This window comes from Lutra lutra, chromosome 4 (assembly GCF_902655055.1).
Source record: "Lutra lutra chromosome 4, mLutLut1.2, whole genome shotgun sequence".
Taxonomy (NCBI): Eukaryota; Metazoa; Chordata; class Mammalia; order Carnivora; family Mustelidae; genus Lutra; species Lutra lutra.
Genome location: NC_062281.1, coordinates 9,952,243 through 9,970,412, shown reverse-complemented (window position 1 = coordinate 9,970,412; position 18,170 = coordinate 9,952,243). Strand labels below are relative to the sequence as shown.

The 18,170-nt window shown below is 35.8% G+C and overlaps 1 protein-coding gene and 1 pseudogene across 2 annotated transcripts in view; one reads left to right on the top strand and one right to left on the bottom strand.

The window, feature by feature from the left end:
* EFR3A (EFR3 homolog A) overlaps window positions 1-18,170 on the top strand; it is a 109,024-nt gene that overhangs the window by 65,819 nt on the left and 25,035 nt on the right. For both annotated transcript variants that reach the window (XM_047725117.1, XM_047725118.1), the window contains 7 exons: window positions 2,743-2,910; window positions 7,641-7,755; window positions 8,735-8,786; window positions 11,574-11,746; window positions 12,422-12,497; window positions 16,306-16,467; window positions 17,129-17,260. In XM_047725117.1, coding sequence (XP_047581073.1) covers window positions 2,743-2,910; window positions 7,641-7,755; window positions 8,735-8,786; window positions 11,574-11,746; window positions 12,422-12,497; window positions 16,306-16,467; window positions 17,129-17,260 — 878 coding nt within the window. The remainder of the gene's footprint in view (window positions 1-2,742; window positions 2,911-7,640; window positions 7,756-8,734; window positions 8,787-11,573; window positions 11,747-12,421; window positions 12,498-16,305; window positions 16,468-17,128; window positions 17,261-18,170) is intronic.
* On the bottom strand, window positions 7,187-7,429 carry LOC125097503 (60S ribosomal protein L38-like; annotated as a pseudogene).

Sequence of the window (18,170 nt, the reverse complement as noted above, 5' to 3'; positions counted from 1 at the left end):
CTGCTTCCCTTCCTCTCTCTCTCTGCCTGCCTCTCTGCCTACTTGTGATCTCTGTCTGTCAAATAACTAAATAAAATCTTTAAAAAAAAAAAAAAAGTAGAAAGCTTTTGCCCAGCAAAGGAAATGGTGGACAAAACCTAAAGAAGACCTGCAGAATGGGAGGAGCTGTCTTCAAATATCTTATCAAGGGCTAGTATGAAGCATCTATAAAGAACTTAACAAACGCAACACCCAAAGAACAAATAATCCAGTTAAGAAATGGGCAGAAGACATTAACGGCCATTTCTCCAAAGAAGCATACATATAAATGGCCAAGAGACACATGAAATAATGCTTAACATCACTGGGCATCAGGGAAATTCAGATCAAAACCACAGTGAGTTACCACTGCATACCAGTCAAAATGGCTAAAATTAACAACTCAGGAAACAACAAATGTTGGCAAGGATGTGGAGAAAGGGGAATCCTGTTATGCTGCTAGTGGGAATGCATGCTAGTACAGCCATTCTGGAAAACAGGATGGAGGTTCCTCAAAAAGTTAAAATGGGAGGCCCAGGTGGCTCAGTCAGTTAGGTGTCTGCCTTCAGCTCACATCATGATCCCTGGGTCCTGGGATCGAGCCCCATGTCAGGCTTGCTGCTCCGTGGGGAGTCTGCTTCTCCCTCTTCCACTCCCCCTCCTTGTGTTCCCTCTCTGTTTCTCAAATAATAAATAAAATCTTTAAAAAAAAACAAACAAGTTAGAGCTAACCCATAATCCAGTAATTTTTACTATTAGGTATTTACCCCAAAGGTACAAATGCAATGATCTGAAGGGACACCTGTACCCCAATGTTTATAGTAGCAATATCCACAATAGCCAAAATATAGAAAGAGCCCAGATGTCCATCAACAGATGCGTGGATATAAAAGAGGTGACAGGTATATATATACAATGGACTGTTACTGAGCCATCAAAAAAATGAAATCTGGCCATTTGCAAGGACATGGAGGGAACTAGAGAGTATTTCTCAATCAGAGAAAGACAATTAGATGATTTCACTTGTGGAATTTAAGAAACAAAACAGGAGCGTAGGGTAAGGGAAAAATGAAGCAAGACAAAATCAGAGAAGGAGACAAACCGTAAGAGACTCTCAATCATAGGAAACAAACAGGGTTGCTGGAGGGGAGGTAGGTGGGTGGGAGGATGGGATAACTGGGTGATGGGCATGAGGAGGGCATGTGATGTAATGAACACTGGATTTATATATAACTGATGAATCACTGAACTCTACCTCTGAAACTAATAATACACTATAAGTTAATTAATTGAATTTAAATTTAAAAAATAACATGAAAAAGATTTTTGAATTCCAATTATGTGCTAGGCATTTGGGAGGATATACATGCAGGAAACTTAGAGTTTACTTGAAGTAAGACAACTTTACCTAATGCTGTGTTCAGGGCAGGTTTGCTCACATTTCTTCAGAAAGCCAGGGATAGAAATTGGTTTGGTAAGAGAGCAAAATATTACATAGCCCATTTGGCTAGAGTGTGTGGTAGTGTGGAGGAAGTCAGAGAAATAGCTTTAATGTTAAAGTTGCAGCCAAATCATGGATGTAATTCTACAGTTGATTGGTATCCTTGGTTATTTAATGTAATCTTTATCAAAGATGTGCTGTAGGATAAGTAATTCATCTGGCTGAAAAACGTAGGACACTTCAGAAATAACGGTGGTTGCCAGCATTGTAGGCACAAGGGAAAGAACTTGACCTTTGATGGCGGCACAGGAATGGGAATGTGAACAGGATTGGATAATGACTGACTATAGGGTTAACAAAGGGACAGGACAGATCAGAGGTCAATTTTTCACTTGCATGTCCTTAGAAGAATGGAAGAGGCCAAGATAGAATTACTAAACTTAGTAGAAGAGTCTGGTTATGGTTTTTTTGCTTCAGAATCAAAGTGGAAATACATTAGCTACTGAAATACTCTAGTGCTCATTCAGTGTCAAATAGGAGTGGGCATTTTGGATATGGACTTTTTATTGCTTATAATTTATCTCAGAGAGATGGAATCAGTTAACTGAAAAGTTACTTAATTTGAAATATTAAATGAAACAGATACTACGTTGAATTATCACACTAGTGTCTCTTCTGTATGCGGTACTATGTACTAAGCTCTGTACATTTGAAGAAGTATTTGACCATGGCTGCCTGTCCTGGAGAAGATTTTGCAATTAAAAGTTGGAAGCAGGAATAAAAAACACTGATAGTGTGACAAACAGGTGCGGAATATTTATAGAACTAAAAGCAGAAAACAAATTTCATTTACCTGAATCTGATAAATTGGCTAGTTTCTTTTTCATAACAGAGGCAAATTATCCCTTCTTTATCTTCAAAAGATGCAAAATAAGTTTCTGACCTTACAGTGAGCTATGGTTTGTGATTCTGTGGGTTCTGATCCAACAGGCAAGTTAAATACTGTCCTATTACATGTTATTTTGAGTGGATAAGATTATATAGATGGAAAGTTTTTGTAATTTTTATGTGCAAATATACATTTTGTGTGGTTTGTACCAGAGGTTCAAATGGTCAGTTGCTATGAGATGCCCAGTAAATGCTGGAATAACTGGGAGACTTTTTACTTAGGTATTTCTCATTTACTTTTTTACGATTCTGGAAATACCAAAAATCTCTGAGAAATGTGAGAATTGGTTTTGATTATATAACATTGGAAAAGCTCATTTAGAGTTTGTTTACAGGACCCACAGTGCTGGAAGTCTTTAACACCCTCCTGAAGCATCTGCGTCTCAGTGTTGAATTTGAAGCAAATGATTTACAGGGGGGATCCGTAGGCAGTGTTAATTTAAACTCAAGTTCCAAAGACAATGATGAGAAAATTGTGCAGAATGCTATCATCCAAACAATAGGTGAGTATGTTTCACTTTTCCAAACTATTATGTGAAAGTGATTAAAAGAGCTTTTACTGAAAGTTACTTGTCTCTTAGAGTACATTAGTCAAAGGTGAATGATGGCTCAGACTTTTAAAAAACTTGATATTCTGAAACAAACATAAGAATAGGACAAAGAACACTGTATACCCTTCACCCAGATTCATCTATTAATATTTTATGCCATTTATTTTATCATTTATGTTGTCTTTTCTTCTCCCTCCTTCTCTCCCATTTCTCTGTGTGTGCATGTATGTATGTGTATGTGTACATATATGTGCATATATAAATGTATAGAAAGAGGTAGGTATATACATATATTCTCATTTTTTCCCTAAACCACTAGAGATTAAGTGCATATGCATCATGGTCCTTTACCGCAGAGAATTTTTCCAAAGAATAAGATTCTTACATAACTAGAATACAGTTACCAACATCAGTGAATTTAACATTAGCATATTCATTAATCAGACTTCCATATTTCAGTTTTGTCATTTGACCTAAGAATATCCTTTAGAGCATGTTTTTCCTTATATCCAGGATTCAGTCTGGGATCATAAATTGCATTTAGTTGTAATATTTCTTGAGTTCCTTTAGTCTGGAACATTTCGGTTCTGATATGGGAGTTTTTAGGCGCATACCATTCCCTTTTTTAAAAAAAAAAAATTTCATTTGGGTTTGTCTGGTGTTCATTCCTGGCTGGATACCACATAAGTGATAAAGTTCCTCTTGGGGTACTACGTACAGAGAGGTGTACAGTGTACTTTTGCTTCTCATTGGTGATGTAAGTTTTGATCTCTCAAAGTGTTCTGTTTCTCTGTTGTGCGGTTTCAGTTTTTATCCTTGCAAACAGTAAGCAGTCTCTGAGGTTATGCTTTTAGACCATGTGGATATTTTGCTTTTCACCCATACCTCCCCCTGAATTTAGTAACCATTCATAAATCTCTCCTGAACCTCTTTACCAAACTAATGTTGCAAATGGATGGTTTTCAAACTTGGCGCTCCCTCCACAGCTGTCAGGTGGTACTTTGTGTTCTGCAAGAGCAGGGGTCCATTTTTCTTCCCTGTGTATGTATGTAGGAATGCAAGTGTTTATATCTTTATTATTGATAGGAGCTTATGGACTCATTTTTATGCTTCATAATCCATTCTGTATTTATTATTATTACATTTTGGTGCTGAAATTGTCCCACATTTGGGCAGTAGGAACTCCCATCCTTCATGTCTTTGTAATATCCTCCCTTTCTTTTGAGCACAGCCTTACTGGTTTAAGCTGTTTGAGGCTCATTTTATATTTCCTGTCCCAGCCATGGAATCTCATTTCTCAAAGTGCTATGGTTTCTTTTACTGGGGAATGGTATTAGAAACCAAGTTGGGGAGACCACCACCTTGGGCTTTAATTTCACATGTTTTTTTTCTTAAAAACATGGTTAAATTAAAAAAAAAGGGGGGGGGTTAAGAACGTCCTTTAAAAAAAAAAGCCATGAGAATTTTGGGGGGGAAATAAAATGATCTGACTGTATTAAAGTAAAATACAGATTAAAGTAAGCAAACTCCTATTCCACTTTAACCTTCCTCTCCTGGTATCTTTAGAATATCCAGATCATGTTTTAATGGAATTATGATTGCTACAATAATTTCAAAATTGAGTATTATCTCTGGGGCTTAGTACCTAATTTCTAATGGTTGCTAATAGTTTTTGGTGCTAATGGTGCTAATAGTTTCTGCAAAACTTAGAGTCATGCATAAATTTATTTTGGAGCCCAGTTTATGTCTTTTATCTGCATAACTTTCTTATGTATAGGCTACTTATTTGTAATCGTCCTTTGGAATATGTAATACAAAGTTTCTCTTTTTTATATTCTTTGTAAAGTTTTGTGGATATGCATATATATATGCATGATACATTAGCATTCCACACTTACATATTGAATGTTTATATTCAGCAGGCCTCATACTAGGATTTTGTGGTGCATGTAGTTCTCCCCTTGTTGGACGCATGTGGTTGATCTGGTTGGTGCCATACCTCTGTTTCACCTAGCTACAGTCTTATGTGCACAGAAATTATCCTCATGAGGGCAAAGCCCCATGTGTTTCTTACTTAGTACTGTAACACATAGTAGGTGCTTAAGATTTTTGGAGTGAGTGAAAAGGCAAAGCATAATGGAAATCCAGTATTACCATGGACTCTCAGTATAGCAGAGACATTTTCCATATTCCTTAAAACAATTAAATCTGTGTGTGGTACACCTAATTTTTATGGTGACTCAAATTTATTTGGATTATTTGTGGAATTTTTGTGATGTTTTAAGATAAGACATCAAATCAACTGTACTTGTTTTCAGAGAATTAAATTGCTTTCGTGACCTATAATTAATAAAGTGTACTCTTTCACTCCAGAACATTTAATTAATTTATATTTATTTATTTTAGTTAATATTAATATATTTTTATAATATACAATATAGATGTAACAGGCTCAAGCAATATTTCTGTGACATAACACATTCAAAATAACACGTGAAAAATTAAAACATGAGAGAAAAGAAGGGCAGTGTGGCACAGTGAGTAAGATTTTTATTTAGTCACCCTTCTGATTTCCTCAGTATTTTCTTTTAGAAATTCTCAGTACTCTGGTAGTTACTAGATCATGTAGATATTGCTAGGAGACTAGGGAGCAGCGCTGCTATGCCTTTGGCACTTGACAGGACAGGACAAGGCTATTGGCCAAATTCTTTTTTTTATCAGTAATCAAGAACCTAGCTCCCTGCAGTATTCTTTCTTTCTTTGCAGTCAGGGTGAGGGGGGCTCTTCAGCACCTCCACTCAGAGGTTCAAGTACAAACATATAGAAAATTAATTCCTTTCAGGGCTCTCCTCCCAGTTGATTATGTTGGAAACCTATGCCTTCGTGGTAATAACTGGCTTGCTTGGAACAGAAAATCAGTGTCTAGTTTTGCATGGTGATTAGCAACATATCTAATTGGGTTCTTGCAAAGTTGAAAGTACCTTACAGGGAGGAAGGAGAGGGTAATAATAACATAGGCTTTGGAAATGAATAGCCTTCACCTCAGGCCTAACTCTTAGCTGTGTGGTTTTTTGGTTTGAGCTATTAACCTCTCTAATCCACATTTCCACAAGAGGCAACTGAGGTTAATAAAAAATTGTTCCTAGACTCATATGGCTATTTTGAGGATCCCAATACAAAGTAGTTTCTTAACCCCATCGATAGTGCTTCTGAAGTGTTAGTTAGAATAGTATGCTTTACGTGGATTGTGTAATGTTAGGATCATGAGATTTTTCATATGTTTGTGGCATAAAATTTTTATACATTGTTGAATTTGAGATGCTAATCTGTTGGAAATTTTGTATCTGTATTCATGAAAGATAGAGGTTTATAGTTTCCTTATAAAAAAAAAAGATGAGATTTTTGATTACTGAAGTGTGTGATAAGGGGAAGTGACTTTTATTCCCAGATCCAATCAATGATAAATAGAACAATTTGAGTTTACATAGATTATTAATTCCAATCATAGAAGCTTAAGAGTTAAATTGAATAATTTATTCTTAAATATTAAAAATGAGTTTTTTATAAGGATCATATTGCATTTTGAGAAATGAACAAAATCAGCATGATTCAATACCTGTTCTGATCTTTCAAAGAAACGACAGGTTGAAGTTTGAGTAAGTGAAAATTTAATGTTCTGGGTCTTCTAGACTAGGAAGTAAACCATTAAAGGCTAGAGCAGATAAATTTAAAATATCCAGAAGACGTAAGAGTACATGAGAAAAATGACAAGTAAATAAGGTTTTGTGGTTTTTTTGCATTAGTTGAATAATACATTCTATTAATCCATTGGGTTAGATGGTAAACCTGGCTCATTGTAATGAGATTTTACAATATTTCAGCATTTGAAGCCAAAATAGAGACCTAATTATTGACCTATTCACCAAAATATGGCCCAGTTTCTGACTTCCTTCCCAGAACAAGAATTTGGGCTCACGATATGTGAAAAAGAGTTTCATCAGAAATGCTGCCAAGGGGTTGTTTTGTTTTTTCCCTTTTCTAAAAGTCCAACCCAAATTTTTTATGGTTTGCCATATGCAAAAGATTTTTATAAATCTTATAAACCATCTGCAAAAGATTTTTAGACATGTATTATTTTATCAAGTATTAATCTGTTCTGTACATCTCATATATGAGTAAATGGACAGAATAAATTAGAATATCTGTTTAGAGTTTTGTTTTTTGAATTTTTAAAATTTTAATACAGTTGAAATCACTGTGCCACGTTCATTTCAGCTTGTTCACTGCCAAACCTGGGGGCAGGGACAGCTTTAGTTTCTCGGTCTTTGTGATGACTGAGGTATAAAGGTATCTGCTGCTCTGAGCTTTAAGACTTCATGTTATCCTTACTTCTCTTGAGCTTGGCGGGCGTGGCATCCTCTCACCTGGCCATGAGCAGAAAGCCCATTATTTCTTCCGTTCAGCCAGGCATGGCTACAAGGAGCACAGGGGCGCGTGCGGCCAGCAGGTAAGCTAAAAGAAGGGAGGACAGAAAGGACTTTAGAGTTACGTATGTAACTTAAAGACACCATTTTACCACGTATTGAAAGCTTTGGTTAAAAATACATTATGATTGACTATAATGGAAAAATAACATTTCAACTTGTAAAATTTATCTTAACTTTTTCTTAATATTTTCATAGGATTTTTTGGAAGTAACCTACCAGATTATCAGAGGTCAGAAATAATGATGTTCATTATGGGGAAAGTACCCGTTTTTGGAACATCCACCCATACTTTGGATATCAGTCAACTAGGGTATGCATATGTAGTTTTCCTGTGCTCTCAAACTATGAATCTTAATGTCATCTTGGATTAGATTTCATCTTAATGTTGTGATATGTTTTATTTTCTTTTTTTATGTTTTAATTTTTTAATCTTTTGTAATAAAAATCCTGTGGACATCGTTTTTGTGGCACTACATTGCTAAACAGTTGTATCAACATTGCTTGATTTTAGAATCAGTTTTCAATATATTGTAAATTCTCAAATTTTCTGTGTCTTAAAATGACTGGGTTGAAGGTTTTTTTGGCCTGGACATTCTCTATATACATACATAAGGTAGGGTAAAGCTTCAAGCTTCCTATAAAAATCTTAAAAATTGTATAGGAAATTTAAAATTTTAAACTTAGTTTTGCCAGAATGTTGACTTATTCCTAGAATTCTAGAACTGAAAGCAATTTTAAAGATGTGTTTTGGCTCCCTCATTTTAAACATGCTAAGGCTTTAGTTTGAATATTTTTGTGTGTTTTTAATTTCATAAAGAAATGATAGTCTTATTTGATTTATATTTCTGTTACCACTAATTAAATAACCCTTTTCCATTTGTTAGTTGTTTTTTTTTAAATTGTCTGTATATTGATAAATGTTAAATAGATACTATGGCAATTATATTCATGGTAAATATATTCTTACAGCGTCTTTAAATTGGGGTTGTTTCGTTGTGTGTTCATATTATTGAATTACTGAATTTTCACATCATTAAATTTGTAGTCTGTTCTCTTTGAGAGCCAGTAGCTTTATAACTTTTTATTTGAATTTTTGTTTGTTTCTTACATATAACTCTTAAATTCATATGAAATTGATGAGTATAAAGTGAGCCATGACTTTAGCTAGTATGGAAACAATCTAATCAAAATGAATAGAATTTTAAAATCAAGTAGTTATATAAGTAAATGAAATAATGTCAATGTTAATTACTATCAATAAGATAATACTAATATTTTATATATCTTAGGGATTTGGGAACCAGGCGGATTCAGATAATGTTGCTGAGATCTTTACTTATGGTAAGTCATTTAAGATAAGTGAAGAATAGGGGCGCCTGGATGGCTCAGTGGGTTGAAGCCTCTGACTTCGGCTCAGGTTGTGATCTCAGGGTCCTGGGATCGAGTCCCACATCAGGCTCTCTGCTCAGTGGGGAGCCTGCTTCTCCCTCCTCCTTTGCCTGCCTCTCTGCCTACTTGTGATCTCTCTGTCATATAAATAAATAAAATCTTAAAAAAAATAAAATAAAATAAGTGAAGAATAAACTTACATTATTGAAGAGGAACGAATAACGTCATGTTATCTGGTTTTTCTTATATTGTAAGATACTGTGTATGGTTAGCTTTTTTCTATGGCTTATATACTTAAATATTTTATTCTTTTACTGTTTATTCCTCACTTGTGTATCTTACTTGATCTTCATAATGACTGACATATACAGAGGATAGAAAGTGTTATGTTTTATACAGAAAGATGCCTGGGCTCAGACATGTGGAGTGGAAGGAGGGGAAGAGGTTCACCATGGTCAATAAGCTCAAGACTAGAATTTGGATGGGAAACCATTTTCTTTGTACAGACTATGCTATTTCCTTCATACACTGACCAAATAATGACTTCTTTTGAAATAATTCAGCTGTAAATAGACAAAAAGGAAAAGCATACCTAAAATGTAATAAAGTCCTCTGGTTCTTTTACAGTAATCATTTTCATCTTTGATTTAACTGTATCTTAACTATATCTAGTATAATGCCAAGAACAAAGTAGGAGCTAATTATTTGGAATGTGTGCCCTTTCCAAATCTTTAAAGATCTTTAAAATTTCTTTTAGGAAATCTTTATTGTACATGATCCCTTTAAAAAAAAAAAAAAACAAGGTTTTATTTATTCGGGAGAGAGCACGAGAGAGAGTAAGCAAGCAGAACGTGGGGGGGTTGTGGATGGAGGGCAGAGGGAGAAGCAGGCTCCCTGCTGAGTGGGGAGCCCTATGTGGGGCCCAATCCTAGGACCCAAAACTATAACTGAATTTAAGGCAGATGCTTAACCAACTGAGCCACCCAGGTGCCCCCTGTTTTTTTTTTTTTTTTAAATAAATATTTCATACCTAGGGATTTTGTGTTTCATATTTAATTCTGGTTATGGTATTTGCTATACAGAAGTTTAAATATAATATAGTGAGATTAATCAGTCCTTCATATGTATTTTATGCTTTTTTATCTTTTTTATTTTATCTTGTTTAAGAACTTTTGCCTATTCTTTTTTTTAAATTAATTTTTAAATTTTTTAATAAACATATAATGTCTTTTTATCCCCAGGGGTACAGGTCTGTGAATCACCAGGTTTACACATTTCACAGCACTCACCATAGCACATACCATCCCCAATGTCCATAACCCCACCACCCTCTCCTGAACCCCCTCCCCCCGGCAACCCTCAGTTTGTTTTGTGAGATTGAGAGTTTGTCTCTCTCCCGATCCCATTTTCTTTCATTTATTCTTTTCCTACCCCCCAAGCCCCCCACATTGCATCTCCACTTCCTCATATCAGGGATATCATATGATAGTTGTCTTTCTCCGATTGACTTATTTCGCTAAGCATAATACCCTCTAGTTCCATCCACATTGTCGCAAATTTGCCTATTCTTATGAGCACATTTTGCTTATATTTTTTTACAAAATTTTTAGAATTTGGCTTTCCATAGCTAGATATTTGAAGTTTACTTTTGTATGTGGTGTGAGACTTGGATTTTTTAACTCTTCTAGGCAGGTAGCAATTGTCCTAACCAATTTTCTTGCTCACTTATAAAATCACCTCGATCCTGTAATAAGTGCCCAAATATAAATACTCATATTTGCTTGTAACCCTCATAAATAAAGACTCTCCACCTGAAATTTCTTTTGTTTCTAAGCCTTTTAATTAAACAAATACCCTGAGTAAATCATCTTGTCTCTCCTAATTGTACCAGAGTCACCTGAATAAATGTCTTTGTGGTATGGTTAAAATGCTTAATAGCATATAAATATCTGTTCTTTAAAAGCTTTAAATTTATAGGATAGGGATATATTCATAAATGTCAAATCAAGTAATGAATAAAGTACAGATTTCCAGATTAAAAATGTATTCCTATTAACCCAAACTGCTTACTTTAAAAGAACATTTTGACAATTTAAGTTTAAAAATTTCAATTCTTACCTGTACTGTACTATTTGCTACCTAATACCTTGTGTCCAGTTAGTACTGACTACCTATGCCACAGATTCTTGACCTCTCTGAGCCTCTTTTCTATTACAAAATGGAGATATACACTGATGCTCACCTCATAGGGATGTGGTGAAGAGGAAGTTAATATTCATACAGTACCTAGACTGTGCCTGGTGCACAGTAAATATGTGCTTTTATTAATTTTATTCTCTTTATTATGTTTTTGCAAATTAAAATCCTCATAACTTTTTTAAAAAGATTTATTTATTTATTTTAGAGCCAGAGCACTATGGGGAGGGGTAGGAGAAGGACAAGGAGGGAGAGTCTTAAGCAGATTCCACACTGAGCATGGAAGCTGATGTGGGGCTCCATCTCGTGACCCTGAGATCATGACCTGAGCAGAAACCACGAGTCAGACACTTAACCCGACTGTGTCACCCAGGTGTCCTAAAATCCTCATTACCTTATAACTTTCCTTCTTGTTTTTCATTCAGGCTTATGTTCATACTTGCTGTCCTCTAAGTTTATGGTTTTTATAAATTGGTTTGAGAATTTTACTGAAGAAGGACTCATGACAAAGGTTTTTTGTTCGTTTTTCCTCCCCATGATCAGGTGACCTCTGGATACAAAGCAAAGACAATTGTTACTGCACTGCCTGGATCTTTTCTGGATCCTTTGTTATCACCATCTCTCATGGAAGACTATGAACTGAGACAGTTAGTCTTGGAAGTCATGCATAATCTCATGGATCGCCATGACAATAGGGCAAAACTTCGAGGGATCAGGTATTGGGCCATTTTGAAATAGACTTAGTGATAATGTTTTTAAATTCCCACATTAATGTATTCAAGTATTGTAATTTTTTAATCTAAGAGTTTTAAGTTTTATTAATTCAAAGTTTTATTTATTTGGTGTTAAATAGGGGTGCCTGGGTGGCTCAGTGGGTTAAGCCTTTGCCTTCGGCTCAGATCATGATCTCAGGGTCTTGGGATCGAGCCCCGCATCCGGCTCTCTGCTCATCAGGGAGCCTGCCCCCCCTCCACCCCTGCCTGCTTCTCTGCCTACTTGATCTCTGTCTGTCAAATAAATAAATAAGATCTTTGGAAGAGAAAAATAATAATAATAATTGGTATTAGATAAATTATTATATTTTAAGATAGCAAATGTTTGAAGATCATTTAATGTACTTTCAGAGGTCTCATCTACAAGTAGTTACTAGTTACATGAATTTTATTTTGATTTTGCTTTAAACTTTGGAATGACAGGAGTCAAGATGAATTTATGCATTCCTCTTAATTGAGCTTGGTAATTCAGTAGTATCATTACATACAGGCTTATTTCAAATGCTCATTGAAATGTGTTATATTGTTCAAACTCCTAAGTATAACTATGATTTGCCTAAGAAGACATGATATTATAATTAAATGTGCTATTCATTAAAAATTATATGTTGTCTCTAGAATAATACCAGATGTAGCTGACCTAAAGATAAAAAGAGAAAAAATTTGTAGACAAGATACAAGTTTCATGAAAAAGGTAGGATGATTTTCTTAAAAATAAGGTATGATATAAGTTATAGCTGTTTGAATTGTTAAGTAGTTTCTATATTGATCCTGTGACTTTAAAAGGAAGCCATTGAATTTTGCGCCATTGGAAATCTCAGTCTGCTGTCTTTAGCCTACTCACATTACCACAATGTTCTTGACACTGTCTCTTCCAGCCTATGTTTAAGCATTGGTGGATGGATGCTGCAATAGTTCTGAGTTCTTTTGAGTAAGAAGTTCCTGTAATTTCTGTCTTGCACTCCTCTCCACCCCAGGCGAACACACTGATTCTACTTTTAATGGCTTCAAGTTTTTGAAAATACTTATCACCATTAAATATATAAATATAATGAGTGTTTTATGTTTTTATTGTGTATTTGGCATTGTTCTGTCATTATTTGGGATATAAAGATGAGGTAGGCAGGATCTTTGCCCTTAAACGTAATATGTAGCCAAATTTTCATTATGATCAGTTGAATTTTGTACGTCTGTTGGCAAGTGGCTGAATTTAGAAAATCATGACACCTAAAGTAATTTAGCATATTGAATAATCTTTCTGTGTATTCTTCATCCAAAGCTTGAGCACCAAGTATTTGCCAGATTCTGAGCTCAGCATTGAGAGATACAGCAGTATCCACGACACACATGCCAGCTGGTTTCAAGATAATCCAGTCTTGGTGGATAAGTGAGCCGTGGTCTGTAGGGTTGCAAGGAATAACAGATAGAGAGCCCCATAGGAAGACAGGTGCAGATATCTATAATCTGTTTCCTTTTTTGGCTCATTGCTAGACCATGATTTGTCCCTGTCACCATCTTTTATTTTCCTCTATTACTATTGATTGCTGTGTTTCAAGTTAATGTCCCCACACTTTAAAAACTTCATTTGAAAAATGATTTATAAAATAACATTTACTAAATTAATGTGAACAAAATAATTCTTTAAGTTTGGCTCAATTGTGTATGAAAAAAGTGGTTAATAAGTAGGGCAAAGGCATTCTAGCTTTTTCCAACTTTTATTTTTTTCAGTATTCCTTTATATTATCCAGTTAGTGAAAGAAGTTGTTTCTCATAACTGAAGAACTTTTAATCATGATTAGTAGAATGAAATTTGAAAACTCACTGATAACTAACTTGTAGGTTTTGACTTTATATAATGACATTACGTGATACTGAATTTGGGGACTAGATTCATTTTATTTTATCTGGTATGACAGTGATAGAAATAATCCTTTTCTTTCCTTAATTTTGCTAGCCAACTAATTTTGAAAGGGTCCAGTTGAACCGAAATATTGGACTATTATTCCATGTTAAATTTTGAATTCTTGAAGTTGTTCTCTAAATTAGTTATCCTTCGATTTTAAAATTTGAAATAACTGGCTAAGCATTTGTTACTGTTAGTATAAACTACTTCTTTTTGGTATATTTTTCTTTTGGTGCAATCTGTTCATTTTTTTTAAATCAAATTTTATTTTTATAATTGGACACCCTTTTTCATTTACATTCCAATTTATCCTATCAGTCAAAATGCTGTTTGGTTTTTTTAGGCAACTTTAACTGGCACCTTATGGAAATTTCAGCAAAGACCTAACCAAAAAAAAGTTGGGGTTCTGTAGTCAGGGGATGATGAACTGCCCTTTGGATAGTACTACCCAGCCTAAAACTGCTCCATGGGAATGTTTTAGGGATACCATAGACATCAGGTCTATGTTTGAAAGACTGTCCTGGGGGCAGGAGGCCCTCACCGTTTACACTGGGAGGTGCTCCTTCACATCTTCTTTTCTAATGAAGCTGTACTGGCAGGTACAGGGGAAGCCGCTGCTGCTCAGTATCTTGTGTCTCACCTGCCAGGGCTCCTCTCCCAAAGCTATAATCCTCACAGAATATCACCAGATGAAAGGGCTCTTGTTAACAGTTTCAGCAATTCAGGGAATCTCTTAGCAAAAAAAAAAGTACCAATTATTATGAAATACAAAATGCATGGGTTATTTAATTACTCTGAAGTGAATAATGGTGTAGGCCCCCCACATGCCTAGCCTCTCCACAGCTCCATGTCATCCACAGCAGGTAGTCATCCCCGTGCTTTCATGAAAATGGACTCCTTGGCTTTTTTTCTTTACAGTTTGCCACCTAAGTGTACATCTGTCGATCCCTGAACAATACAGTGTAGTTTTGTCAGTTTTTGTATTTTGCGTGAAAGGAACCATATGTTACGTGATCTTTTATGTTTTCTTTCATTTAGCTCTATTTTGGTAAAATTTATTCATATATGTAGCTGTGTAGTATTGCATAACACGAATATGCCACAGGCTATCTGTTATCCTGCTGGGGGCATTTGAATTGCTGCAGACAGGCTGCTGTGAACATTCTGGTACACGTAGTGTACTGCATGTAACTCCCATTTCTCTAAGGCCTACAGGAGAGGCATTGGCAAGTAATGCGTTTCTCAGATTTATTAGACCATTCCAAACCACTTTGTGAAGTCATCACACCAACTTACACTATATTATTATAGTAATGTTAGATTTTAATGTTGTCTAACCTGATGGGTATGTATGTAGTAGGTACAAAATCAACATGAATTACTTAAGGGACCTAACGTCTAAACTTCCATGTGTGCAAGCTTTAATGTAATGATGTTTAGGAACCATAGGATTCAAGAATAGGGTTGGAGAGGGCCTAATACATAAACCGTTGTTAAACACCCACCTATAGAACCATTTGGGAGAAGCAAACTCTGGATTCAGAAGACTGTGTTCAGTCCTTTCCCCTAAAGTGAAAAGGAAGGTGAGCCTGCTGAGAAACAGACCCAGGGGGTTAAGCTGAAGTCCCTCCACATATGAGTGAATAGGCCCCTAGCCTTAACCCTGCCTGCATAGTAGAATCACCTGGGGAGCTTTGTGCTTCAAAAATACTTGGGCTTCACCACTAACCAGCTAAATCATATTGAGGGTGGGCAGTGGGGAGGTGTCATGGTGGTCATTCCAGCTGATCAATGATTGTAGCTTACAATTAGTGATGAGAACCAATGCAAGAGGTTGATTTAATTACCACATAGTAATTAACCACATGAAGTCACATAGTGACTTTAAATGGAGAACACATTTTTATTTCTCTTAGTTCTCACTTAGTAGTTGGACCTGTACCCCGGAATGCTTTAGAGGAAAGGCTCTTCCTTTCTGTGTTACTATTTTTAGATTAATTTGGTTTAGGGGGAAACCTTTTGCAGTCCCTGGAGTATCTCTATAACCGCTCCTTTGCATAAGGCTTTAGGCTTGCCTTTGGTCACTGTAGCCCAAGTATAGTGGAACCTGCAGGTGCCTGTCCCTGGACAGCTCCTCACCCACCTCACAGGAGATTGCCTCCAAAGTCAGGAAAGCCTGAGTACATTTCCCCTTAGCCAAATGTTTGTTTTGTTATCATTGCCAAGGCGGTATTGCAGAAGTATCTCCCATAACTCTGCCAGCCATTTCAGCCTTTTCCCAAATCAGTCTATAATTTGCTTTTGTCTTTTCAGATGATCACTAAAAGCATTTCATTGTTTATACTGGAACTCTCAGCTGCTATTTTTAATTATCGTTCATGCTTCAATTCTGTCTTAGCTGTTGTTGTGTATATTAGCATACTTATTGATGTTGATAACTTAGGATACAATTTGACCATCTGGTTATTAGCTTAGGTTTCTCTTCCATGTTAAGTTCTGTAATAAGAGCTGCTTTGTAAGAGGTTATATGTGTATGAAATCTGCCTGCCCTACTTTTTAAGCAAAAATCATCTTTTTTCAATGTCACTTCCCTTTTCAGAATGGGCAACAATTGTATCGGCACATATATTTGGGCTGTAAAGAGGAAGACAATGTTCAGAAAAACTATGAACTACTTTATACTTCTCTTGCTCTTATAACTATTGAATTGGCCAATGAGGAAGTGGTTATTGATCTCATTCGATTAGCTATTGCTTTACAGGTATGCTTTTGTCATCTTTCAGTGAAAAAAACTTTTTTTTAATGAACTAGACACCATCTTTAAAGTGGTTTTACCTTTATCCAAGGACATGAATTTTAAAAGGGAGGTATGTAGTTTTAAATAGAAAAATACTTCAGGTTATGATCATACTCATTGTTTTAACAAATACTGAGTGACCATCAGCTGTGTGTCATATTTGCTCAGAGCCCTGGGAGTACTCTGAAGAGGGGCAGCATGGCCCCTCCACCCATACTGTCAGTCTAGTGAAGAAGAGGGCCGTTACATAGTCATTACATATGTAGCTGTCTCATTGGAGTGTGCAAAGAACACTATGTGATGGGACCATATATCATATATATATTTGAGTGCAAGATACATATATGTACATGTGCATATATATATACACATGTGTGTGTGTATATTTGTGTAACCCCCCCACCCCTCCCAAAAGACTTTCCTAAGAAAGAGCTATTTGAGAGCTTGAACTCTCCTGTAAATGGATATTTATTATCCTTTCAGAATTCTTTAAAAAACAACTTCTTAGAAGGTAACATTTTTATCAGCACTTCGGACGACCTGTAGTTTTTCCGTATAATCATAGAGAAAACACTAATGGAGTCTAAGACCTTGATCTGTTAGCCATGTTTGTTTTTTATTAAAGGACAGTGCGATTATCAATGAGGATAATTTGCCAATGTTCCATCGCTGTGGGATCATGGCGCTGGTTGCGGCATACCTCAACTTTGTAAGTCAGATGATAGCTGTCCCTGCATTTTGCCAACATGTTAGCAAGGTAAGATTTTAAAAAAAATCTTTCAACTTGGTTTTTATATAAAAATGGCTGATTTTCCTCCACTGCTGAGTATTTTTAATTTTCTATCAAATTATAATGATTTTGTATCAAATTATAAAGATACTGCTGTAAAAGTGTGCATCACTTTTTCAGTAATAACTCTTTTGAAACTAAACTAAAGCTACAGTTAGTGTGTATATTTTCTTTGATGCCTGTTCCTTTATTAGAATTTTTTTTGTATAGTGGTCAAGGAATGCATGGTTTTCTTCTAGAATGTCGTTTGAATTCTTATCTGGTTGTTTTCCTTTTAAGCCATTATGAATCTCAGTATGTAAATTGTTTTTAGTTTTTATACTATTTCATTTATTGCTTTAAGCCAGTCTGCTTGAGCCAGGTCTCACAGGAAAACATTTGTTAGAGATTTGTCTTGTGTTGTTCAACTGTGTTCAAGTTTCCTCAGCAATAACTCATTCAGTAGCTACTTGCATGATTTAATATGCATTTCAGAGCCTCTAACTTACCTGGCAGAGAAAGTCCACTGTAATTTTTATTCTTTAAAGATTATTGGTCAAGGAGAACCTCATTTTTCTGAAATTTGAAGCACATCTCTTAGTCCATGCTTAAATGTAGTAGGCTTTTAGTGCATTACAAGAAATAGAACTTATTCATTCATTAGACAAATGGTGACTATCTGTCTGATGCCTGCCATTGCAAAAGCAGAGTGCCCCCTCTAAGTTGCTCACAGTGGCGCAGAGGAGCCCAGCCTCAGAAGTGCGTTGAGACCTCACGCACACGCTACAGAAGGTGGCTGAGGAGAGTAAGGGTGCTCACGGCCTTGGGCTTTGTCAAGGGGCTTCCAACATAGTGGCACTTGAGAAAATACATGTTCTTATCCTTTTGTAGTAGGTTC